The sequence below is a fragment of the Henckelia pumila genome, chromosome 1 (genome assembly GCF_033568475.1).
Source record: "Henckelia pumila isolate YLH828 chromosome 1, ASM3356847v2, whole genome shotgun sequence".
NCBI lineage: Eukaryota > Viridiplantae > Streptophyta > Magnoliopsida > Lamiales > Gesneriaceae > Henckelia > Henckelia pumila.
In genome coordinates this window covers 127,307,364-127,334,948 of record NC_133120.1, presented here as the reverse complement: position 1 = coordinate 127,334,948, position 27,585 = coordinate 127,307,364, and the positions used below count along the sequence as shown (strand labels likewise).

The window sequence follows — 27,585 nt, the reverse complement described above, 5'->3', positions numbered from 1 at the left end:
ACTATAATTATATTAATTAATATATTAAATTATTATTATAAATTTCTTATTCTAATTCCTTTCATCAAAATACGACGTTCTGAATTTTTTTTAAATTATATAGCATACATACACTATTAATAATTTTGAGATAATAACTGATATAAATGAAAGAATTAAATCCATTTTTATTACTTGTAAGACAATAAATCACATCACTTTTAGATTTTACTAAACTTGTTAATATTTTTTTCGTTATTGATTTTTAACTCGATTTTTCATAATTGTCTATGCATATTTTTTTCCCATTCACAGTTTGAAACAAAGTTACAAATTAAAGAAAAACTTTGCCCTCAATTTTCTTTTTCTATATCACTTGTCAATAGCATACGTAGATAATTTAAGAATGGCTGAAAATTTCCAAGTGCAAAAGTATGTTTATTTATCTCTTACGCTATTATAATTTATAGTAACAGAAACACACGCACATTGCGTGCATGATACAATACAAAAATATTGTATATAATTTATAGATTATATTTTTAGTTAATATCATTTGTTTTTCAATGCTCTAAAATGGATGGTTCTTAAAAAAAAAAAACACGATGCAATAGTTGAAAAAATAGGGTAATAATCTTTAAATTTTGCCCTTTATGTATTTCTAATTTTAGTGAAAACAATAAGGATATTTTTGTACAACCATTAAAATAATCAAAACGGTTATTATTTGGCTTTCTTGTATTATAATATTGTATAGATATAACTTATTATGTATTTTATTATAATTTCAAACTAAAATAATTGCATTCTTTTTATTTTATTTTGTTTTTTTATTAATATCTTAATATTATATTATCATAATCACGATGGTTTTTATACTACAAAATTAATTGCATCATATCAAGTTGGTGTAACATTTCCCAATGTCAATGAAGTTGGTGAAGACAGGCTTTGAATCAAAATCTTCATATCTCAAAGCGTCTTGATACTATAGATCATCTGAAATCTCCTCTTCAATTGGAGTCTTAAACTCCTCATCTTGGGACTCCACAGCTTGGGGTCCATCAGAGTTCAAAGCAGGAAGCTCAATCACAGAAATGTCCTGTTCATGTTCCTCGGTGAATAGCTTCTGAGATTCATCAGTTTTATCCTCTATTATCTCAGATCGGTTAACCACCTCATCTTCAATTGGAGTCTTAAACTCCTCATCGTGAGACCCCACAGCTGAGGGTTCCTCTGAGCAAGACCCACGAACCTCAATCACAGAAATGTCCACTTCATGTTCCTCAGTGCATAGCTTCCGAGATTCAACATCAGTTGTATCCTCAGCTATCACAGATTGAGAAACATCTTTAGACATCTCAGATTGAGAAACATCTTTAGACAACTCACCAATTATATCGCTTTCATTTCCACCTTGAGATTCACATGTGCAATCCTTGGCACCCAAAGGCATTGTCCCAAAAGATGATGCATCCTGCCAGAGAGCACTGCTCGAGCTTTGACTTTTGTTCATCTCAACATTGTTGTCATTGTTGATTGGCAATGATCGGGAATAATCTGAAATCCCTTGATTGTCATTTTCAGGTACCTCGGGAACAGCGACACAAGAACTAACTGCACCCTGGTCTATACTGCTGTGTTCCACACTAGCTTGTTCAACACATTTTCCCAGAGAATGATTCACGGGCTCGTCCACACACAATACAGCTGTCGACTGCAAATGATCTTCTGTTTCTTGTTCCAGAGGAAGCTCCTGACATCTATCTAAGGCATGCTCTATACGAGCAGGAGAGGTATTCAGAGAGATGATACAGATTTCTGGGTGTTTTAGATCTTCATCAACAACCAGCACCTCAGACTTATTTGTGGTAGAATTTAAAGGCACTGCTACGGTTTCTGAGGACCCGGGATCGGGAAATTTATGGTCCAGTAACGTTTTACTCACTGTTGATTCAGCCTTTAAAGTATAGTGCATGTCACTGACATCACAGATCTCTTGCTGCGCAGAAATTTCCTTCTCCTGCAAATGACTGGATGGATTGGGTCCCAAGACAGGAAAAGCACTTTCAGAAGTTGAAACAACCTCAACCAGGGCACACTCTTTTTCATTTTTACCAGCACAAAATTTCTCAGATTCATCGATAGATCCATCCTCCTGTGTTTCGGAAATGACAACTGCTGTCTCCTTGAACAAATTTTCTGTCACTAATGACACATGCAGGTTAGGTTTTTCTGACGACTGAAACGTGATATCATCTTCCTTCGCACACAGGGATCCATCCTGGCCACTCTCACAATCTAGAGGTAATGAAACAAGAAATGTGGACTGAGGTACAATATCCTTTAAACTTGAATCTTCGGCTATCCCAACAGAATTGCCTCTGAATACGGGTATCCGTTGGGACTCTTCAGACGTTACAACAATTATAACCCCTTCATTTCCACCTTGAGATTCACATGTGCCATCCTTGCCACCCAAAGGCATTGTCCCAAAATCTGATGCATCCTGACAGAGAGCACTACTCGAGCTTTGATTTTTGATCATCTCAACATTGTTGTCACTGTTGATTGGCAAAGATAGGGAATAATCTGAAATCCCTTTATTATCATTTTCAGGTACCTCAGGAACAGTGAGACAAGAACTAACTGCACACTGGTCTATACTGATGTGTTCCACACTAGCTTGTTCAACACATTTTCCCAGAGAATGATTCACGGGTTCGTCCACACACAATACAGCTGTAGACTGCAAATGATCTTCTGTTTCTTGTTCCAGAGGAAGCTCCTGGCATCTATCTAAGGCATGCTCTATACGAGAATGAGAGGTATTCAGAGAGATGATACAGATTTCAGGGTGTTTTAGATCTTCATCAACAACCAGCACCTCAGACTTGTTTGTGGTAGAATTTAAAGCCACAGCTACGGTTTCTGAGGACCCCGGATCGGGAAATTTATGGTCCAGTATTTTACTCACTGTTGATTCGGCCTTTAAATTATAGTGTGTGTCACTGACATCACAGCTCTTTTGCTCCGCAGAAATTTCCTTCTCCTGTAAATGACCAGATGGATTGGGTCCCAAGACAGGAAAAGCACTTTCAGAAGTTGAAACAACATCAACCAGGGCACTCTCTTTTTCATTTTTATCAGCACAAAATTTCTCAGATTCATTCATAGATCCATCTTCCTGTGTTTCGGAAATGACAACTGCCGACTCCTTGAACAAATTTTCTGACACTAACGACACATGCAGGTTAGGTTTTTTTAACGACTGAAACGTGATATCATCTTCCTTCACTCCCAGGGATCCATCCTGGCCACTCTCACAATCTAGAGGAATTGAACCAAAAATTGAGGACTGAGGTACGATATCCTTTAAACTTAAATCTTCGGCTGTCCCAACAGAATTGCCTCTGAAAACTGGTATCCGTTGGGACTCTTCAGATTTTACAACAATTAAAACACCTTCATTTCCACCTTGAGATTCACATGTGCCATCCTTGCCACCCAAAGGCATTGTCCCAAAAGGTGATGCATCCTGACAGAGAGCACTACTCGAGCTTTGATTTTTGTTCATCTCAACATTGTTGTCATTGTTGATTGGCAACGATCGGGAATAATCTGAAGTCCCTTGATTGTCATTTTCAGGTACCTCAGGAACAGTGACACAAAACCTAACTGCACACTGGCCTATACTGCTGTGTTCCACACTAGCTGGTTCAACACATTTTCCCAGGGAATGATTGACGGGCTTGTCCACACGCAATACAGCTGTAGACTGCAAATTATCTTCTGTTTCTTGTTCCAGAGGAAACTCTTGACATCTATCTAAGGCATGCTCTATACGAGCAGGAGAGGTGTTCAGCGAGATGATACAGGTTTCTGGGTGTTTTAGATCTTCATCAACTACCAGCACCTCAGACTTGTTTGTGGTAGAATTTAAAGTCACTGTTACGGTTTCTGAGTACCCCGGATCAGGAAATTTATGGTCCATTAAGGTTTTACTCGCTGTTGATTCAGCCTTTAAATTATAGTGCATGTCACTGACATCACAGCTCTCTTGCTCCGCAGAAATTTCCTTCTCCTGTAAATGACCAGATGGATTGGGTCCAGGGAAAGCACTTTCAGAGGTTGAAACAACCTCAACCAGGGCACTCTCTTTTTCATTTTTATCAACACAAAATTTCTTAGATTCATCGATAGATCCATCCTCCTGTGTTTCAGAAATGACAACTGCTGTCTCCTTGAACAAATTTTCTGACAGTGATGATGCATGCAGGTTAGGTTTTTTTAATGACTGAAATGTGATATCATCTTCCTTCGCACCCAGGGATCCATCCTGACCACTCTCACAATCTAGAGGTATTGAACCAAGAAATGAGGACTGATGTACGATATCCTTTAAACTTAAATCTTCGGCTGTCCCAACAGAATTGCCTCTGAATACTGGTATCAGTGGGGACTCTTCAGATGTTACCAGATAATTTCTATCAGATAATTCAAAGGCTGGAACAAGAGAAGTATTCACCTGGGGGGGAGTTTTCTCAGGTTCTAGATCATCTTGATGTTTATCAAACTCTAGCGAAGAGACATTTTCAGATTCCAAATTTGACGAGGTCGTCCCTGTAACAGTAGGGTCCAAAGTTGAACTCAAACACAAATTATCTGATTGAGATTTTGATGCAGCATCGTTTGAATGAGCTCCTTTCGCCTTCACATGCTGTTCCTGATTACGATCCTCAAACTTGTCCACAGCAATCTCAGCACACGTAGTTGCACCTAATGCAATATCATCTGTAGAAAATTCATCGACGATTACAGGCACCAAGCAAACAAAATGTGTAGGAATTGGATGCGTACAACTGTACACGCATAATAAATGAGAAAAAATTATATAGTTCATCTAAAAAAAATCATTTCAACTTTATTCGTTTCTTCAACCTGTTTAATTAACTTATAATAAACTCAAAAGGAAGTTGATACTACTTTTGTTAAATAAAAAGGAAGTTGATACTTAGCTATACAAGGGTGTTTCAGTGGCATTATGAAAATGGGAAATACTGACACGTCTAGGATGTTCTACAACAATGCTGCAAAGCCACCTGTATTGTAGGGGTCCCAATATTCAGCGACAAAGAACATGGTGGTGATCAAAGGAGTAATTTCCGCATATTTTTAAGAAAGACAGCGAGAAGCACAAGCAAAGAATTGAAAAACGTTGACAAAAAATTGCATCAAACCCAATTTCTCCTCCATCAACACCTCATTTGAATTCCAAATTTAGATAAGTAGACAGCCCGTAAAACCAACTAGAGACTGTGTTCATACCTCTACCTACTCTACTTGAACCATATTTGATCCATATACTATGCAGAATTTTCATCCACTAGGCACTTTGCCGATCATTCAAAAGTTAAAAAAAGAACCTATCTTCTAAAAAAGGACATTACATGTTATTTAAGTACATCTATCCCTAGAAAGTTAATTTTATTCCGTACTTGCTATCAGACCTTTTTAAAATACATTCTCATGTACACTTGGCAAAGTATTACTATCAACAGCTCAAGATTCTCGCAAATAAATATAAATACAGATAAAAAAACACTGATTTTCTCAAATAATAGTGGAGGATGTGATGTTTTAAATTTAACAATTTTGAAATCCAGTAAACAAAAAAATCAAATGCATTCCCCCAATGGCTTCTGGCTACTCAGTAACATAGTTCATATTTGATCACATAACAGACATATTTAAATTCAAATCAGTTATATACCGCAAAAAGTGAAGTTTACCGTTGGGGACTTGTGAAGGGTGATCTGTCTTACTTCTTGTAATGGATTTCCGCACAACAGAAGCCCGGGTTTTTTTCTGTGGAGGTTCACGAGAATTTGAATCCTCGTCAGCTACACCACCAGGAACAATGGAAACGGAATCCTGCTTCCTTCGTCTCCGCTCAGGTGTCTCCTCATTTTGATCTTTGTGTCCTCGACCTCGTCCTCGTCCTCTACCTCTGCCTCGCCCCCTTGTCCCAGAGGGGGAAGTATGAATAATAGGTTGCACAACAGCTACAACAGAAGATGATGGAGGGGTTGCCAGTGGACTTAAAGTCGACGCTACAGGATCGGGCTCGCTAACACTTTCCACAACCACAGAGCCAGTAATAGAATTGCCAGGAGCTATTGCAGAACTGGGTATGAGTCCTTGTTCATAACCCAGCTCTGATTGGATTGGGTTAGAAAGTGATGGTGGAGCACTGGTAGGCAAAACTTTATTTGACTCATCACGCTCTTGCTCTATAACCTTAGCGGGAGAAACAGTGGTAATATCGGCACCCGTGATGGAACTAGGGATCTTTGCTCCCTGTGTTTCAACGACTGGATTATGAGCACCTGGTGGTGAGGAAGGAAATGGAACAGCTTGTAATCCCATGTTCTGTCTTTTGCCTCTGCGGCTCGGAGCAGGAGCTTCTCCTGTTGTAGTCTTTTGGCCTCGACCTCGACCTCGACCTCTCCCTCTACCTCGCATCGATGTTGGAGACGCAACAATCTGAGCAACGGGACTGACACAAGGGAGAGAGGATGGCAAGGAATTTGAGGTAACAGCCTGTTCCAATGGTTGTGCGCTGCCAATGATGGCAAAACTAGCCGAAGAATCAGAATTAGAATCAGGTACCAGAGCAGTAGTCTCAGCCTTGGAGCCTTCTTCTGTTTCTCCAGTAACCAAAGGCACAGAACAAGGAACTGGCGGAGACATTCCAATCGGAGGAGAGATTACAACAGCAGCTCTTTTCGGCCTTCCACGACCCCTTTTAATGGGTGGGGTAGCCTCATTGACTCCTTGGGCAGTTGGTTTTACAGATGAATGTTGAGGCATTTGAGGTACTGCTGGTGCCTGCATTTCACTCGCGACCACAGCAGAGCTAATTCCAGCCTCCGGCAATACCGTTCCAGCAATCTCTTCCTTCACAATGGGAGATTCTGGGGACCCAACTTGACACATTCTTTCGAATTCTTCTTCAGTCAATTGCTCTTCATAAGAGCGCACCTGAAAAAATATTAATTCAGAACAAATAAATTTGTATTGTCACAATCATACTCGTTACCTAACAAACAAAGATTATGAACACAAATATAAGGTAAATGTGGGCATATTACAGAGTAAAATCCAGATAACCAACCTCTCTAGCTCTTTTTCCTCTTCCATAATGTTGGATATCAAGCCCTCCAAGGGGGCCACCCTTCCTCTTCATCGGCACAACTGGATTCCCTACTTCATAGATCTTCATTGCTTTATAAAATGGTTGCAATTCATCTTCATTCAGAAGTCGAGAGGGTAGTGGAGGTATCTGCTCAGGTTTCTGTGTTCCTTTACCACTAAAGAAACTTTGCCAAAGTGCCTATCGACAAAATCTCTCCAAAAGTAAGAAAAAAGCCATTTCCGTGATCACAAATAAATGTGATGGTTAAGCAAAATATACAAAGATTTGGAGATTACCGTTTCTTCTTCCCGCCTCTGTTTGTCAACTGACTCAAAAACATCAATTTCCGACTCACTGCAGTGAACACAGAATGCAATAAAATCACAAATCACATAAGAAAAACTAAGCAACTAAAGTAGAATACGTTTCAAAGCCTTCCATTATATGTAAAAAATACAGTTCACCACAATGAAAATCTACCTGCGAGCTATAATATCATTAAGAGAATCGTCATCTAGAACAGGCGCAGCCTCCTCTTTCTTGGACTCCCGCAGGAGAGCCTCCAAGTATTCTCTTCGATCTTCCGCACTGAGATTCAAATACAAATATATTATGACGCAGATGTCAAACAAGGCACCATACGGCCATACCACTACTGGCATAAAGTATACCTCGTGTTATTGTCGAAAAAACCAGCAGTTATACTCTGATTTGCAACCCCAAGTTTGTGTTCAGCAGCAGCTCTAACTTGTTCTTCCACGGTTTGAACCTGGTTCATTAACGAACGAATGTAAACATAGATACCCCAAAAAACTAAGAGAAGTACATGGTCAGGTGCTATACATTATCATGTAAGTGACATTCCTTTTCATTTAGAATATTATCACACCTTTATTAACACGTGCCACTTTAAAATAGTTGTAATATATTGCAGAGCTCTTAGCAATTGCAACACAACAAACTAATTGATTTCAGCAATAAGACCTTGTAGTGATGTCTTAACTCTTAATTCTTAAACACATAGGAATACATCATAGTTCTCAAATGAATCATAAACGAAAGTGCTGTTGTTTGTTCACTCTGATGGGAGAATTCTGACATCAATTTCCACTAACAAAAATAGTTCATTATATAATACAAAGGTCACAGCAATTAAGCTACAGAATGCTGCTAATTGAAATTCCTGCACAATGAACAATTATAAAAAACAAATTAAGAGCTGAAAGTTCAGTCCCAGACATATGACAATTAACAAGTACAAAGAAATGAAGAGTTGAATTTCAGTCCCAGGTATGTCTGCCACATACTTTTCACTCACTAAACAAGTGAACTTCCTGATTTCAACTCTTGTTCAACTAAATAGGAACTGGAAAAAGGTAAAAAGGTGGCAATACTTACTCATGTGACGAAAAGGAAAAAAGTGGTAATAGTAACTCATGCAATGAAAACACGGTCCAATACCAAAATAAAAAAATTACTCAACTATTCTAATAATGAATTCCTAGAGCTTATATCTCTACTTTTCTGAATAAAACTACTAGTTCAACATATAATGTCATGTCAAGACAACAAGGGTCCCCCTTGGACACAATTCATTCGAAAAATCAATGCAATTGAGCGTGACTTAATGAGTTAATAGTTTAATCTCATTTTATCACATAGCTCTTCTAAGCATATCATATGGAAAAGGCCCGATTGGCATCCACTTTACCAGCAATCCTTTATTACTCACTGTTACAGAATAATACTAATTAGGAAGTAAATAAATTAGATGGTTAAGGATTGATTGTATATATATTTTCCTAAGTTAGAACTTTCCTTGTATAGGCTATGTGATGTATATAAATACCTATGCCTAGATGAATAATATAACGTGAATCAATTCCCAATTCTTTCTTTCTCTATATATTTCAACATGGTATCAGAGCTAGAAATTGTGGGAATTTGAAATTCTGAATGTTTGGGTGAGAGTACAAAGCTGCCGGAATTTGTTCAACAACACCGGTCGTCACCGCCACTCAGAAAGGAGCGTCTGCCGCCGATCAGCAAATTTTTTTTACAACACCCAGTCTATCAAGTGTTGTTTGGGTTCTTGCAGCCACTGTTTGTCTGGACAGCTTACTGCTCTATTGGTAACTCAGTTATTTTTCACTTCTTTTCTCTTGGTTCTGAGTTGTGACCTATATTCTTGTTGATAAATATGACTGAGGGTGAAAAGAAACTTGGGAATCTATCGGAAGTAATTCCAATTATGTCAAAAATCACGGATCACAAACTTGATGGTACAAATTATCTGAATTGGCGACAGACTATTGAGTTATATTTACTGAGTACTGCCAAGGATACTCATTTGACAGATGATCCTCCTAAGGATGATGAATCTAAACGAGTATGGACACGAGAGGATGCTCGTTTATTTCTCCAAATTCGTAATTCTATTGATAGTGAGGTAATTGGTATGGTAACTCACTGCCGCACTGTTAAAGAATTGATGAAGTATTTAGACTTTCTGTACTCTGGGAAGGAAAACATCTCTCGTATTTATGATGTGTGTAAAGCATTTTACAGGGCAGATAAGGGTGACAAGCCTCTTACCAAGTACTTCATGGATTTCAAAAAGACTTATGAAGAACTAAATACATTACTTCCTTTTAGTACAGATGTGACAGTACAACAAATTCAGCGGGAAAAGATGGCTGTGATGAGTTTTTTGGCTGGTCTTCCATATGAATATGAGACAGCCAAGTCACAAATTCTCTCAGGATCAGAAATTTCTTCTCTTCAGGAGGCCTTCAGTAGAGTTCTTCGTACAGAGAACTCATCACCTTCTCAGCTTACTCAACCGAATAGTGTTCTTGTGAGTCGTGGTAATTACTCATCAGGAGTTGGGAAACCACAACAAAGAAATGGTGGTAATCCAAATTCAGGTTCCAACAACAACGGCACTCGTGATCTGGAAACAGAAAAAATAATTTGTCACTATTGCCATAAACCAGGCCACATCAAGCGTGATTGCCGAAGATTGAAGAGAAATCAATCTGCTCATGTTGCATCTACCTCTGAAAATTTTGTTACAGTATCAGCCGAGGAATATGCTCAACTGATCCAGAATTCATCCCAGCATTCATCATCTCAATCTAATTCCATTACTGCCATTGTCAATTCAGGTACACCCAAAACATGTCTTGTTACCTCCTCCTCCAAATGGGTTATTGATTCTGGTGCCATAGATCATATGAAAGGTAATTCTGCTCTCTTCTCTACATTCCAGTCACAAAAGTCTTCTAATCCTGTTACCTTAGCTGATGGCTCAACTTCTTACGTGGTTGGGACCGGAACAATTCGACCTACACCCTCACTATCATTGTCATCTGCTCTTAGCTTGCCTCAATTATCCTTTAATTTGATTTCTGTTAGTAAAATTACTCGTGGTCTGAATTGTTGCGTCTCATTTTTTCCTGATAATTGTGTGTTTCAGGATCTTGTGACGAAGAGGATTATTGGTAAAGGGCATGAATCGGGAGGCCTCTACATTCTTGATACACAAGTACCAAAACCCATTGCTTGTCCTGGAGTCACCATCTCATTTGAAGCACATTGTCGGTTGGGTCATCCCTCTCTTCCAGTATTGAAGAAACTGTGTCCTCAGTTTTCAGATGTGTCATCGTTCAATTGCGAGTCTTGTCAGTTTGCTAAACACCATCGTCTTAGCTTCAATCCTAGAGTCAATAAACGAGCTACTGCTCCTTTTGAGTTAGTTCATTCTGATGTTTGGGGTCCATGTCCTGTTGTTTCTAAGACTGGAATTCGATATTTTGTTACTTTTGTTGATGGCTATTCTCGAATGACATGGTTATATTTTATGAAAACTCGATCTGAGCTGTTTTCCCATTTTTCTAGTTTTTGTGCTGAAATTCGAACCCAATTTGTTGTGCCTGTACAGACTTTAAGAAATGATAATGCTAAGGAATATTTATCAGGAAATTTTCAAAATTACATGCTTCAACATGGTATTCTTCACCAAACATCGTGTGTTGATACACCATCACAAAATGGTGTTTCTGAAAGAAAGAATAGACACCTGCTTGAAACGGCCAGAGCCTTGTTATTTCAAATGCAGGTTCCCAAATATTTCTGGGTTGATGCTGTTGCCACAGCTTGTTTCTTGATTAATAGAATGCCTTCTTCTGTTTTGTCTAATGAAATTCCTTTCTCTATTCTTTTTCCTAACAAAGCATTGTTTCCCATTCAACCCAGGATATTTGGTTGTACTTGTTTTGTTACAGATGTCCGCCCCCATGTTACTAAACTGGATCCAAAATCTTTGAAATGTATCTTTCTGGGATATTCTCGTGCACAAAAAGGTTGTAGATGTTATTGTCCTAGTCTTAACAGGTATCTTGTATCAGCTGATGTGACTTTTTTGGAGCATACACAGTTTTCTTCAGAACCTATTCCTCAGGGAGAGGATGACGATTTACTTATCTATCCAGTTATTCATTCTTTGGCTCCTCCTACATCAATCTCTGTCAAACCGGCCATTACCCAAACCTACACTCGCCGACTCAGATCTTCTGCTCCTGCTACTGAGCATACTTTTGCACTTGTCCCCGAACCTCCCAATTCATGTTCTAATGAGCCAATACCTTCAGCACAAGATCCGGCCCCCAGTCATGATCTTCCCATTGCTCTTCGGAAAGGTAAACGTACCTGTACGTATCCCATCTCGTCTTTTGTGTCCTATAATCATTTGTCTCCTTCTTCTTATTCTTTTATTGCATCCATAGATTCTGTGTCTATCCCTAAAATGTTCGTGAAGCTTTAGGTCATTCTGGTTGGCGTAATGCTATGATTGAGGAGATGAATGCTTTGGAAGATAATTGTACTTGGACCTTAGCAGATTTGCCTGTGGGAAAACAGACTATTGGATGTAAATGGGTGTTTGCAGTGAAAATGAATCCGGATGGCTCTGTAGCTAGATTGAAAGCTCGTCTTGTTGCTAAGGGCTATGCTCAGACATATGGAGTGGATTATTTTGATACTTTTTCTCCTGTGGCTAAGCTTACTTCTGTCAGATTGTTTATTTCCATGGCAGCCAGTCATCACTGGCCTTTGCATCAGTTGGATATTAAGAATGCTTTTCTTCATGGAGACCTTCAGGAAGAAGTTCATATGGAGCAACCACCCGGTTTTGTTGCTCAGGGGGAGTATGGGACGAAAGTATGTCGCCTTAATAAATCCTTGTATGGCTTGAAACAAAGTCCTCGTGCATGGTTTGGCAAGTTCAGTCAGGCTGTTGAGACTTTTGGTATGCATAAGAGTAAGTCCGATCACTCTGTTTTCTACAAACACTCTGATAGTGGCATCATTCTATTAGTTGTGTATGTAGATGATATTGTCATTACAGGCAGTGACTCTGCAGGAATTTTATCTCTAAAAACCTTTCTTCACATTCAGTTTCATACCAAAGACCTAGGAATGTTGCGTTATTTCTTAGGTGTTGAAGTGACCAGGAGCAAGAAGGGAATATTATTGTCTCAAAGAAAGTATGTGCTTGACTTGCTATCTGAAACAGGAAAGTTGGGAGTTAAACCATGCAGCACCCCAATGATTCCTGGCATGCAGCTCACTAAAGATGGTGATTTATTTGAAGATCCTGAAAGATATCGAAGACTAGTCGGACACTGAATTATCTCACTGTGACAAGACCAGATATTGCCTACTCAGTCAGTGTGGTAAGTCAGTATATGGCATCTCCAACCATTGATCACTGGAAGGCTGTGGAACAAATTTTATGCTACTTAAAAGGAGCACCTAGGCGTGGAATTTTGTATGCTAATTATGGTCACACTAGAATTGAGTGTTTCTCAGATGCTGATTGGGCAGGATCTAAAGAAGATCGAAGATCAACTTCTGGATATTGTGTTTTTGTTGGTGGAAACTTGGTCTCATGGAAAAGTAAGAAACAAAACGTGGTCTCACGATCCAGTGCTGAATCTGAGTACAGGGCTATGGCCAAGTCTGTTTGTGAAATCATGTGGATATATCAGCTTCTCAAGGAAGTAGGTTTCGAGGTTTCTATGCCAGCCAAGCTATGGTGTGATAACCAAGCTGCACTTCACATCGCATCCAATCCAGTTTTTCATGAGAGAACTAAGCATATTGAGATTGATTGTCACTTTGTTCGTGAGAAAATCCAGCAAGGCTTGATTTCTACAGGTTATATGAAAACAGGAGAACAGTTGGGGGATATCTTCACAAAGGCACTCAATGGAGTTAGAGTTGATTATCTATGCAACAAGTTGGGCATGATTAACATCTATGCTCCAACTTGAGGGGGATTGTTACAGAATAATACTAATTAGGAAGTAAATAAATTAGATGGTTAAGGATTGATTGTATATATATTTTCCTAAGTTAGAATTTTCCTTGTATAGGCTATGTGATGTATATAAATACCTATGCCTAGATGAATAATATAACGTGAATCAATTCCCAATTCTTTCTTTCTCTATATATTTCAACATTCACATTAACATGTTGAATGGAAATTTGAATAATTTTCTCCACTATTATATAGCAGAAGCCACTCCAACTATGAAGTGCAGTGCAAAGCCAATAAAATTAACTTCTGAAAAGTCTAAGACTGGACTAGTTGACAGCTACATAATCTCCACAATGGAGCAGGTCGTTATGTTAAAAGGCAGTGTGTTCTCTAAGACCAGAAGAAAATATCTGAACAAAGAGAGAATTGAAATTCCAAGAACAATGTATTTACTGTTTCTAAGCGAAGAACGAGAACATCCTTCTTTTGTCCAATCCTATGAGCCCTTGCCTGAGCTTGCAGATCAACCTGTATAAATCAAAGATGTCAACAAACAAACAAAATTTAAGTTCTGATAGCTGATATTCCACTAAGAACCATTTAGAAATATTGCCTGAGGATTCCAATCCGTGTCAAAGATAATCACAGTATCAGCTGCTTGAAGATTCACACCAACACCTCCAGCTCGAATACTGGAACCATAGATTATGTGGGTTAGCATAACTAATAGTAAATAACAACTGATAATAATGTTTGTTTTAAACAGATCGCATCTTATGCTTCAACTGTGAGTGTTCTATGAATTCAGTAAGATGACCATTCAAAATATTTTATCTAATTTCCCTCAATTGATTTAATCAAATGTGACACCAATACATAGATATGACATCAACACATGACTCCATAGAAAATATAAGCATTCATGTGGACCTTTGGCCCTGTAACAGAAGCTTAGAATAACCTCTCTGAGAGACCAAAACCTTGAAAGATTCACGTACTGGGACTTTGAAAGGAAAATCAATTTTGGAAAAATTCATCCATTAATGAAAATATGCTCAAGTATTGGTCATTTCATGATATGACCAGAACTCTTATTTTTCACATTCTCCACTCCTGGTTGATATCAACATACAATAATTGTAAGACCAAAAAAAACATGTGATTATTGTGAAGTGTTTGGTTACCAACTTTTTTTTTCATAAAAAACAAACGGGCACATGAACAAAAGATTACATAATTCTTTGCAATCGACGTCGTGGCCCATGAAACACAAAGCCATGCCATTCATTTTTTTTTTTTTTTGGAACAAAGATATGCCCATTCTGCTGCTCAACTAAAATGGCCGCGCCGGTGTTTCCTTGGATTGGGTATAGCATAAATCACTTTAAGGATGATGGTTCCTTTTATACAAATCTCGATCATTTAATTGGTTGGTAGAATTGGGATCTTTTTCGAACTTGGGAAAAATAGATAGAGATTGGAGGGTGGAGGCAATCATCAGAGGTAGAAATTTTCAGGTACCCAGCCTCACCCGAAAAAATTCAGATACCCGACAATCGGGTAGCTCATATTTTCGAATCGGGTTCGGGTAGTAAAAATGACTACCCGACAAACCCAAACCCGCCAAAAACCGACCCGGTCCCACCCCTACCTAGTAAACTATTGCTAAACTTAAATTCCATGTATCCTGTCTTTGATCTACTAAGTCTAAAACCTTTCTCTTGCAAGGTTTATTGCCAAGTTTCAAGCTTGGCATTTACTCTTTCACGAGTCTCATCCACCAAGACAATGTCATCTGCAAACATGCACCAGGACACCATGTCCTGAATATGTCTGGTGAGTTCATTCATGACAAGTGCAAAGAGATAAGGGCTTAAAGCTTATCCTTGATGTAGCCCTAACTTTATAGGAAACTCTTCATTTAATCCTCATTAGGTCCTCAGTCTTGTCACTACGTCCTTATACATATGTTTGATGACTTCAACATATGCTACCCTCGTGTCTTTCTCTTCTAAAACCATCCATGTAATTTCTCTTGACGCAGTCATGCCTTTTATAGATAGATAAACACCATGTGTAAGTCTCACTTCTTCTCTCGAAACCTTTCTACTAGTCTAAGGAGGTGTATAGCCTCCAACGTCGTCCTTCCAGGCATGAATCCAAATTCATTTGCAATCACCTTACACTTTTATCTTAATCTTCTTTAATCACTCTTTCCCAAACCTTCATGGTATGACTCATTAGCTTAATGCCCCTGTAATTTGCAGAGTTTTGTGGATCTTCCTTCTGTAAAAAAATGGGAACTACACTATTCTCTCCATTGATCGGGCATTTTCTTCGTTGTTAATATCTTGAAACCATAAGGCCCTGTCCATTAATTCATTCTACCAAACTCATTCCATTTCAGGAATTCGAACAAGGTTTTGTACTGATCTGATAAGAATAAAATATCCTCAGAACACAACAGGCCCTAACATTGTTTGATTTGCATCATAAACAGGGCCTACAATTGTTTGATTTGCATCATCGAGTACAAATGACCTGAGTCTGACATGTTCCAACATTAATATAAAATTTTAAAAAAAAAAGAAACAGAACAAAATGTCTTGTTTAAATACATTGTGCCATCAAGATTCTTAATTTCACTACTCCAATCAATTCCAATTCAAAGAATTCGCCAATGCCAAAACTGATAATTATCAATCTAACCAAATGCGTTTCTTCAACCAAGTTGCAGTTGCAACATGAATTCTGATAAACCCACTGCATCACATCTCATAGGAATATAAGATAATCAGAACACCTAACATAAACGGATCCATCTCTACTGTGTCAATGATGAAATGCATGCCAACTATTCAAAGAACCACAAAAGGAGCATTATTACCTAAGTAAAAATATAAAATATGGAGAACCAGGTTGATTGAACCCGTCAATGAGGGCTCCTCGATCACCACCAGATGTATGACCATCTAACCGAAGGTATCTATATTGTTTCCAGCACAGATAGTCCTCCATAACATCAAGAAGTCTAGTCATCGTTGAAAAGAGAAGAACCTGAAAAACAAAACACCCATCAACATACATTACACAGTACCAATGCTTCAAGAGACATGAGAAAAATGAGGAGCATAAATGAAAACCTAATCTCTCACAAATGTAGATCGCACATGGCCGGCCCGTAAAGCCTGTCTGCCATTCTACCCACCAAATCCCAAACAGAAAAACATGAGATGACTAATGACCAATAAATGAGAAGAAAACATAAAGAAATTTACAAATTCAAACCAGGAGAGAGAGAGAGAGAGAGAGAGAGAGAGAGCATGAACAAGGCAGGAAACCAAAATGAAAAGATGTAAAAAATACTGGCCACGGCATTAAGCAAAAGATCAAGAAGCAAATTTGTGCCAAAATGTAACAAGTTTATTTTATACCTTTCCCCAAATTCACTCATCTTGACCAATATTTCAATAGTTGTGATTTATTTTACTATAATTCATTCGAAAAGTTACAGACTGCTTATATCAATAAAATATCTATATTTTGTTTTGCGTTTATTTTTCACTCAGACTTGGTTTTAAATTTCTGGCATGCCAGTGAAATGCCACTGTTGTACAAAGTTTAATCGAAAGTAAATGGACCGATTAGCCAAACAAAATACCAGCATTTATTTGAAGGAGTTGGGGCACAATTAGATTTAAAAAATGGCAGGTAGTATGTATCGATTGTTAAAGGACATAAGACAAGCTAAAAAAACACACTCAACGGCGTAACAAAAAAATAATCGACAGTAATCCAAATCCAAAAATAAATGAAAGTATCATACCCTATGACCAGTTGCCTTTAGTTTGGGCAACAAACGATCCAGCATCTCAAGCTTCCCACAGAGTCTCACAATGTTTGGGAGATAATGATTAGGTATATAATTATTCACCTAACCAGAAACAAAAAAATTATTAGTCAACAAAAATACTGGTCCTGTTTACGTCGGCAACTTATGCGTACTCCTCATTTCCAAAAGAGGGCAAGGGAAGTGGAAAGGTTATCAAAACAATCGCCCACCAAATAATCAAAATTTTTAATACAGTTAAAAGTTTGTCACTCAGTGATTAGGTAACCTATTGCACTCTATAAATGACAGGAGCAGAGACCTACTAGCATTAACTCCAGCAACATATTCATTTTCAAAAAGATTGTGCAAAAGGTGGAAAGTGGTGACAAATCCATAACATTAATTCATCTAAGTAGACTAATGTATCAAGTTTAGATCGGTTATTCCAAGTGCAAAAAGTAATTAATAAACAAAAGGGAAAAAATACCTCCTCCACATGAAGTTGGCTAAGATAAGGATGGTTACATATATTACGCAGCTCCATCACAGAATTATGCACAGTTCGAGCCTGAAAGTTTTGTTAAGGGGTAAGGAAAATACTTCTAGGATTCTATTTAAAAGGGAAAATATACGCATGAAGCACTTTTCTTACACCAATCCATCTTCACAAAAACATGAAAATAGCTATTTTGTGCGTATACTAGTGTGCAAACCTGCATATCTGTGTCTTTGCATATTTCAATACACCATTATTATAAGCATTCATATGCATAAAACCAGAACACATCTTCTCCAGATCTAGAAGATCGTAGATAATAAAATTTAAAAGAAAAATACCTTTGATGTTCCAATAGCGCCAAGGTTCTCTTCTACCCTCTTCATCAATAGCTTTTGATATGCAGAAGCCTCGCATCTAATCAGCCTTTCAATCTTTTCGGGCAATTCATTCTCAACCTAAAAATCATTAACAATTGCAAGAAGAATAAAATAAGAAACAGTTCTGATGCAAAAGTTCCTGGATATAATACATCTGTGAGCTTCCACAACCACAAACATCTAGTGACTGAGCGATGGCCACATATATAGAACATCCAAATAAGTTCCCATATACTCTCAGGAGTAGAGGGGAGGATATGAGAAAATAAATATCACACAAATATGAAGGTGCTCATAAGTTTGGTTACAAGGTAACACACTTTGAAGTAAAGATCTAAAGATGCCAGTAGATGGTGGCCATCATGATATAAGTCATAATTCACCCCTATCATCGTTATTCTAAATAAAATGTTATCTTTCTACAATTCTTTCAACCATGAAAATAAATATGATAAAGAGTAACATTGCAGTCACGAGACAGCTGAACGCAGAAAGACACCTTGTGCTTCAATCTTCGAAGAACAAATGGTCGCAGAACTTGGTGAAGCCGATTTATGATCAAAAGATTCTCCTCCTCAGATAGTAAAGCCTGGTCACAATAATTAGCAATAATAATGATGATTTCAAAGTTCAAGAAGAAGCAGCTTAACAGGCAGCTTATGTTGGCATTAGGATATCTACAACACTTACCTCATCGGCTGAATTATCACCGTTACTCTCAAAAGGCTTATTGAACCACTGAGAAAAGTCCTCCGAGGAATTAAATATATTTGGCAACAAGAAGTTGAGCAGTGCCCACAGTTCCTCAAGATTGTTCTAGAGAGGCAAACAAATAAGACGGATAAAGTCATGTCGCCAATAAAAGTGAGTGAATATTCAAATTTCAAACTCAAAGGCCATTTAAAATTATGAAAGTAAGAAACAAGGTGTAATTGCAGCATATAATCAGACACGAAAAACCGAAGCTTGCAAATTTTAGACCTGCAAAGGAGTTCCAGTCAACAGTAATCTGTGATTACTCTTGTAATGTTTCAAATCAGCATTCAACTTGCAGGAAGCATTTTTAATGCGATGTCCTTCATCAATTATGATATAATGCCACTGTATTTTGCTTAATTTTGGCCGATCGTGCTTGTTCATTAAATATTCATATGTTGTCAACAGAACATTGAATTTTGGATGAGCAATCTGTTCCCTGCAATGTATAATAATGACAGATAAACTAATGTGTTACAAGGAATCATATAAACAAGAAACTCCCATCCGATTATACATCTCTTACTTAAATAGCCTTCGGCGTTCTTCAGGAGGACCCGAATAAACAATTTTGTGGATGCTTGGTGCCCAGAAATCAATTTCTGACACCCACCCAGGCAGCACTGAAGATGGTACAACTACTAAAAAGGGTCCCCTATCGTTCTTATTTTCCATTAGGTAACAAATTAGAGAAATAACCTGCAAATTGTGTACAATCAGATCCACAATTCCATCAAATCCATGGGTAACAAAACCTACAGTATAAACCTGAGTAATTTGCAGATGTAACAAAACCTACAGTATAAACCTGAGTAATTTGCAGATCATAGGTTTACATTGAAAAAAAAATCATACCTGAACTGTTTTACCCAGGCCCATTTCATCTGCTAGAATGCCATTCAAATGGTTATTATAAAGTGAAAGCAACCACCTTAGTCCATTCATTTGGTACCTTGAAAGCACAAAGAAAAGAATTCAAGACGAATAGTGTCACATAGTCGTCAGATCAAAATAAATAAAAAACCAGCAAGTAAAAACCTAAAATCCCATTACAAGTGGAAAAGACAAATTGTAAATATCACTCACTCTCTTAGTTTTCCACCCACAAGGCAGGTTGGCTGCTCCACGATGTTCTCTTTTACACTATTGATGAAGGACATAGAATCAATTGGTTAATGGATATAAACACACGAAAGAATTTGTAAGTGAATAATATTGAGAGACCCAATTGCTATCCGATAGAGAACAAGAAGCAAAGACAAGGTCATGGAGCAGTTGCATACACATATATGCATTTCATAACTAGAATATATCTAGCATCAAGTTGCTCAAAAATCATGATAAGGATAATTACTTCGCATTACCTATGTGCCATCATATAGTACTTCTCATTGCTTTCCAGATAGTGCTGCAGAAAATAAACAAACATTTTACAAGCTAGAATGTAAGTCATCCACCTGGACACCAATGAATGACAATAACAAGGTACATGTAAACGAATTGTTCCATTTTTATAAAAAAAAGTGGGGGTGGGTTGGGGGGGGGGAGGGGGGGGGGGGGTTCCACCTTGGCCTGATCCCTTTCATCTTCATTCTCAGCAGCAACTTCATTCTCCTCCATAATACTACTGCCCTTACTCGCATCCATATCATTCTCATACTGTCCAGCCATAGACTTAGCATCCCTTAATTTGGATCCAAGCTTCTGCAGATATTTCTCGGTCTCTTTCAGCAATTGTTTAACACGGTCAGATTTCGCATCCTACACAAAAGTAGAGACGAACTGGCTGATTGGAGAGACAGAAAATGCATAGTGTCATCACTCTATTAAAGACTACAGCACCTGAACCATGCGGAGATATCCTTCGACATCATTAATTTTCAGCAAATTGATCTTTTCACGTTGAATTCTGTCTATCTTCTCTCGGTAAAATCTTTCCTTCCTTTTATGGAACTCTCTCACGTATCTGTTAAATCCTTTCCACCGCTCTCTCTTTATTTTAAACCCATCCTCCATTCTTTCTCTGAATGTAGCATCATGGGCGATTATCAAACAGTAAGATTTTATTAAATAATAATATCCTAGATGATCCGTCAAAGCAAACAACTTATAAAATCTAATACGTGGATCAAAATATACCTGTGCACTTCTATCTCACTAAAGAATTCCTTCTGCCTGTCTCGAGTTCTCTTTTGCCGCTCCTCCTTCATTCTCTGCTCATATCGTTCTATTTGTTTTGACCTCCTTCCAATTCTATGTTTCTTGATTGATTTCAAGCGGTCAACCTCACTGGCTATGGGTTTGAAAAAGTCATGTAGGATGTCACTGCAGATATGGATAAAAAATATCAGATAATAAATTACTCAAACAGAAAAACAGGAAGAGACCTGTCAAAGAACTAAGTGCTAATGGAAAAAGGCCAAAATAAGAGAATCAACTAGTATTAAGTTAACATCCCTCATTACCAGAAAACCAGGAACATCCGTGCCAAATGTTAAGTGTTAATATAACAAAAAAAAAACCAAAATATTGGAATTAAATATTACTAAGTTCAACCCTGAATATAGAAAAATAATTACTTCCGAAGACGCCGCTGCAACTCCAGCAACTGAAGCTTTTTCAATTCAATAACGCTTTTAGTCTTTGCAGAAATATCTTCAGAGCAGCTTACAATATCCTGGAACATAGTGAACAATCATAGTTTATCAAAAAGAAAAATGAAGGTAAATAAAAAATAGTTGTGGATAACCTAGTCAATATGACCATAAAGCTGAAGGAACTAAACATTTAAGAGCAAACAATAAGAATGCTAAAAAATTAACAAATGCACTTGCAACAACCGATAAATCTAAATCCAGCAAGCAAGAGGAATCTAGACTTCGAACTAAAAAGCTTGCACCTTGAAAGTAAAAACAAGAATCGATCATCTTTTGTCAATTAAATTAATCACATTTACCTTCTATGTTGATTTAAAGAAAACAAGCAAGGAGAATTGACATTTTCACGATGTAAATAACAATCAATTTACACCCATGGAGGGAAATGTTGATTAGCACATAAGCATGAGCCAACTGAATACTCAACTTCAATTCCTAAAAGAGGGAAGTTACTTAAACCAACAGCATCTCTAAACAGATGAATGAATGTATATGAACATGTAGAAGAAAAAAGACCAACATGAGCATTAAGGACCAAGATAACGAAGCAACAACAAGCTTAAAGCATATAAATAATTACCATAACTTATTCAGTTATTCACCTATATCTTTAAGGCATGATAATGACACTAACATAAATGCATATTCATGCCTCTAAGATTTCCAAAAACTGAAGGATTCTAATAAAGCAACCTCATGATATCATTGACATTCCATAGCTTAAATAGTAACCCCAAGCCCCAAATATTTCTAGTTACAAATGGGCAACCTTGAGTTTGTTGGAACAAGCAGCAATTCTTAGCTCAGTTTTCTGCAGTTTCTGAGCCCAGATCTGCTGAGCAAGAAGTTTTCTTTTCTGTCTTTGCAAGATCCATGTTTCTACAGTTGTATGCTTTGGAGAATGTGTCTTATCACAAGATGCAGAAATATCTCCCCCTTCCTGATCTGTTCGCACTGCTGTAGACAATTTTCAAAAGTGTAAGTGTAGAAGCATGAATCTTTTTTTCATTCCGCATCTATCTGATTAATAAAATCATTAAACCTCTACACCTCTCGAGAAATCACAAGAATAGATGTAAAATAAAATAAAAGACAAACTGCAAGTGTGTAGTTCCCATATAAAAGGATACTGTTCGGTCAACTTTCATTACACCAACATATATGATTCTCACCAGGTGAAACAATTTTTGTCATTACATTAAAATCTTTAATTGGCAAGGCAGTATAATTTCGGTTGCTCATTCCTGAGGCAAGCTTTTGTTCCTTTGAAGGAAAACTTGGCCACTTGCCATCACTGTATGCTTCCTAGAATATTGCAATCCATGGATTTTTTGAAACGACTAATCACATTATTTTCGTGGTGAAGTACTGGTTCATGCATGATGAAATTGGCAGGTCCCAGTACCTTAGAAACATTAGCATCAAACCTATTTCCACTCCCAACTCTCTCAGGTTTTGATTGATCACAAGTAACCATACCTCCGGAGGATATGTTCGCCGACAGCCGGTGGTTCCCCGAGTCATCCTCGAGAATCCTGCTAGATATTTCCCTTGTGCTCAGATCATGTAATTCTTTGGTGGCAGATGCATGTAATCCAACTCCTTCATATGATTGGATTTCAGCATCTGTTTTCCTTGTTGCTAAAAGGTGATTCCGATCTTGTTCATTTTCAAATAGAAGAGCAGGTGGGAAACTTTTCTCCTCCAACACTTTTGCATTATCAGCCTCCATTAGCGAACTGGATTCCAAAATAGACGGGTGGGACTTGCTACTAGTTGGCTTGTCCAATGGCCTTGAGGTTTCAGGAACACTTGTTGGGATTTGTTCCTTCCCTTTCTGATCAATTAGATCTCTGTGAGGTCCATCTGCAGAATATCATGTTAATGTTCAATAAAATAAGCGTAGATGCAAAAAAAATATGAAACAGCGAGTACCTGATATACCTTCTTTAAAATAAAGGTTTCCGAGAGCGATTTCAAGGTGGAGTTTCTTTGGTAACAAACCATTTCTGTAGAAAGAGAATACTGTTAGACAGAGAAAAGAGAACAATATAAATTAAGAATGAATGATCCATGACACACTATAACGATTATCACTACCTGAAGGACAAAAAAACAAGGCATTGAGCTCTAAGCTGCTTTAACTGCTGGTCTGTGAATAGCAAGCCAGCACCAGGAGCCAGAGAAACAGAAGATTTTCCAGTATCCCTAGGTGCTACATTTCTGAGCAGTCCTGCCTCCGAAAGACTGCTTGGAATGGACCCCTGCCAAAATAATCTCAATGTATGTTAGTTTGGCATAATTTAATGCTAAGTGATAAATCAAAAGTATAAAACAGCAAGGAAGGTATGTAACACATACCCAAATGGCCAGATGGACTCAGGATGGAAGAAAATGATTAGAATAGATAATTTCAGAATTCATTAAGTACCTGAGCAGCCTTATTCGCATTAGAAACCATACTAGATCCCCCAGGATCCACTGGCTTCGCAGCCATACTTCTAACAGCAGCATGATCAGCAGAAGGCACAGAAGTAAAAACTTCCATGCTCCTGTCTTTAGGCATCTTTGCAGAAAAATCACGGCTATCATATGAAGAGCTACCAAACTGCATCTGATTAGATGATTCAGCCGATAAATAAAAACCTGCAGAACCTTCATGAACCTTGACAACGCCACCTGGGATTAATGATTAGTCAGAAAGTAAAACGATCATTTCACAGCAGGATGGTGCCAGTTAAATAAACGAAGAATGGGAAAATTCGTCCTCTATAATTTGTAGCAGCAAAAGTTTGGTCATACATTATCCAAGCAAGTTTTTACACATTTTTCACTCACCAAGAAATGAACAGATAATTATAGAAGTAAAACTTCTCGCAACATGTCCACAAGTAAATCAGGCAATCAAAACTCGAAACTCGCACAATCCCCATGTTATCTTCATTTCATAAGCCCCAAAACAAAACGTAAATGTGTGTTAAAAAAATTAAAAGGAAATCTTGCATTGGGAAATGGAAAAAGCACGGGCAGAAAAAGAAATCCTTTCATCAGATAACAGAGAAAATCATGAATTTTTGCAGAAAATTTGCTACAGACCAAAGCCCACCGGATGATGCGGCAGCCCAGCCCAAGTTAAAGAATTTCACGTATCATAGCTCACTGATGGAAGATTCAAGAAGAAGTGAAGATCGGGATGCTCGTTGAAATTTTGTTATCTTCTCTTTCTTTATGTTGTTAGGTTTGGAATTAATACATGATTATCCCATAATGATAATCCACATGGTGATAGGATTTTATCTTCGTTATTTTGATTTTTTTAGATTAGACTAGGTTCAGTGTTATAAATAAGCATGTTGGTGGAAATAAAGCATAATCTGACTTTTGTTTCTCCTTAAATTCATTTCGTACGGGATCTCGGGGTTCTCCCGAGTAAGCCTCTAAACATCTCCATTCAATCAAAATAGGCAAGCAAGGTAGGAAAAACAAAAAATCAAGAGATCTTCAAGATCTTAACGATGCACCGTCCAACGTCCCATAGCTCAATCCTTCTCGCGGTTACATAACAGAATTCGAACATTTTCTTAACATGTAATGCCTCAACTGAAAATTAAAGGTCAGCTCTCAGACCTTACCCACTTTCCTTTTCTGTGGCTGTAATGAATTGATATCCTTTGTACGGAGCATAAAACCTTTATGTGCTATTAAATCTATGCAACATTCATGATCACGATCAAGTGTTCAAAACTTACCACTTAAATGTGCTGCAGCTCCTTGATATAAACCATGTGCACTACTACCGGTATCAGCGAGTAACCTGGTTGAAGCATAGGCCTCAGATGTGGCCATCTCATTTCCAGCGAAGCTGGAATTAGATTCCTTTGTCGCTCCAACATGCTGAGAAGAGCCTGCAATAAAATGATCCATGACAAATTTGAACGACCATGTCCTTAAAAGCGCCTTTGAAATATAGAGATATTTCACCAGCTATCTGCAAGGATGCAGAATCTCCAATTTGTGTTCCCGCAGGCAAAGGAAGGCGTGATGACATTAAAGTTTCAATGTCAAGATTGTGTTGTTTGATAACAGTTTCCATAGCCCTTCATGCAGTAAAACAAAACGAGAAAATTATACAGAAAAGGTAGACAACGAGAAAAAAATGGCATTGCACAGTAGCATAATTAAAAGGTAATTAAAGGATCAAATATTAAACAGTAAATCTCTGCAAAGCATTTTTAAGTTCAATGCAGCATGGCCCCACATAACAAACTTCTAAATTAAAAATGAATGACAGCAAAGCCTGTGCTTCATTTCCAGATACTAAAAAGAGCATTACACATTGAGATTTAAGAAGGCGAAAATAAAATATAAAACATGAAATGAAATTGAGATCAAAAGTTCTAAATTTAATTCTCCTATAATTTATGAACTAAGACATCATTGGTTGGGCCAAAATAACTAACTAAAGTACTCCTTTACAGAAATGCAACAAACTAAAACGCGTCCAAATATTACCGTGGATAAGGTTTACCTTGATATAACTTGATACGGCATTGAATTCTCTTTCCCACTTGATTTCATGTGTTGCAAAATCTTTGTGCCCAAATAAGACGAGCATAAATACTCATGATGAGAGGTGAGCATTATAAGCTAGAAATTAATAGAATAAAACAACAATATTCGCAGACAAAGAAATCCTGCATACCACATAGAGCTTTGTAGCCAATTTGGTAGGCTCGTCTTTGGATTCTTGAATAAGTTTATGCAGAAATTTGGCTGCCTCCAGCTCTACATTTTGTGGATTTGCCATTGCACTTGAATACAGTAACAAGAATGACAAAACACAACAGTGTTGATCAATAATCACAGATTCAGGAATTGAAAATAACACTAGGCATCACAAATAACTGATCATATAAGTGCACAAGCTTTTTATCAGCTCTAAAATTGCAGGCTCCTAGTCGCAGGTGCAAATGAATTAAATTGAGCCAAATCTTAACAAAATTTTGTAAATGGAGTTCAAGCTTGAATCACGTTTGAACAGGATTAAGCTCGCTCTGAATTTGGTTTTGAGTTCAGACTCTTGAAAGTTTCAGGCTCAACCTCCGCTTCACTCTATCCTACTGAGCTCCAAGTTTAAAACGATCCAAACGAGCTCTCTAGCATATTTTTGAAAAACACAGAACAGGACAAGGTAAGAAATTTTTTTTAAAAAAAAATACGGAGTAAAATGTACCACATATGGTACGTCTGATCATAGATAATAAACAGAAAATGAGAAGGAAAACAGAAACAAATACCTAGATCATAAATTTAATGACTTTCAACAAGCAATGAACTGGGAAAAGAATATCAAATAGCGGGGAGAATTGGATGGAGGAGTACCGTGGCAGGTGGAAGCGACGAGTTTGGAAAAAAAACCGGAGAGAGACAGCAAGCGAATTTGGAGTCCCTTATCTAATAAATCGCATCATGAAGCGTGTGGAAACGAAGACAAAACACGGTATGCGGCGGAGGATGTCGCCGGCGGTAGATCGGAGTGATTTCAGAGGAGGGTTAGGGTTTTGGTCGATGGTTTTAATTTTTCCATCGGGGCCGAATAGATTACGAAATTTGGGAATTGGCTACAATGGCGGGGTGGGGTATTTGCCTTAAACCACGGTTCAGAACCATCGGTCAGATGGTTTAGAGATGATTCAAAAAAATCGATATATCTTTACTATATTATATATTATTATTATTATTTATTCAAAATATATATATATATATATATATATGATATTTATGATTTAGCATGTTTTATTCAAATGAATATTTTTCGTTTGAAGAATACTGTTCAAAACAGTATTACTCAAGAATATGAAATTCCTCATAATCTTGATTTATTAAATAAATGGACTATTCCTAAAATAGAACCTAAAATGGTCTATCAATTAGGAACCTTTGAAAAAATCGGTCTTAAACA

General features: G+C 37.6%; 1 protein-coding gene across 8 annotated transcripts; it reads right to left on the bottom strand.

Moving 5' to 3' along the window:
* Positions 1 to 772: 772 nt before the first annotated feature.
* On the bottom strand, positions 773 to 27,273 carry LOC140873985 (chromatin structure-remodeling complex protein SYD). Of its 8 annotated transcripts, none has more exons than XM_073277270.1 (34): positions 26,921 to 27,272; positions 26,655 to 26,779; positions 26,326 to 26,434; positions 26,152 to 26,213; positions 25,605 to 25,720; positions 25,373 to 25,528; positions 24,055 to 24,302; positions 23,724 to 23,887; positions 23,559 to 23,632; positions 23,103 to 23,489; positions 22,393 to 22,580; positions 21,546 to 21,643; positions 21,106 to 21,291; positions 20,809 to 20,989; positions 20,533 to 20,727; positions 20,331 to 20,374; positions 20,053 to 20,109; positions 19,822 to 19,918; positions 19,493 to 19,665; positions 19,192 to 19,405; positions 18,901 to 19,026; positions 18,710 to 18,799; positions 18,172 to 18,288; positions 17,822 to 17,902; positions 17,329 to 17,436; positions 16,390 to 16,559; positions 14,116 to 14,194; positions 13,956 to 14,030; positions 7,849 to 7,946; positions 7,658 to 7,765; positions 7,474 to 7,531; positions 7,157 to 7,375; positions 5,772 to 7,023; positions 773 to 4,773 (listed from the first exon to the last, which is right to left on the bottom strand). In XM_073277270.1, the coding sequence occupies exons 3-34, from the start codon at positions 26,428 to 26,430 to the stop codon at positions 968 to 970; spliced, it is 9,132 nt and encodes a 3,043-aa protein (XP_073133371.1). In that variant the 5' UTR covers positions 26,431 to 26,434; positions 26,655 to 26,779; positions 26,921 to 27,272; the 3' UTR covers positions 773 to 967. The 8 variants fall into 8 exon arrangements, with proteins under 8 accessions (XP_073133371.1, XP_073133377.1, XP_073133399.1 ...); XM_073277276.1 differs by having other exon boundaries at positions 27,006 to 27,272; XM_073277298.1 differs by lacking the exon at positions 26,655 to 26,779 and having other exon boundaries at positions 24,055 to 24,116; positions 24,150 to 24,302; positions 27,006 to 27,272.
* Positions 27,274 to 27,585: the final 312 nt, after the last annotated feature.

Bases quoted from the DNA above. Each gene is read 5' to 3' on its own strand.
- LOC140873985 (XM_073277270.1), bottom strand. From the start codon at position 26,430: ATGGCAAATCCACAAAATGTAGAGCTGGAGGCAGCCAAATTTCTGCAT. The intron at 19,919-20,052 runs GTGAGTGATATT...TGTGCTTTCAAG, and splicing joins GTGGGTGGAAAACTAAGAGA to GTACCAAATGAATGGACTAA. The intron at 18,800-18,900 runs GTAAGTGTTGTA...TATTGTGACCAG, and splicing joins GTGATAATTCAGCCGATGAG to GCTTTACTATCTGAGGAGGA.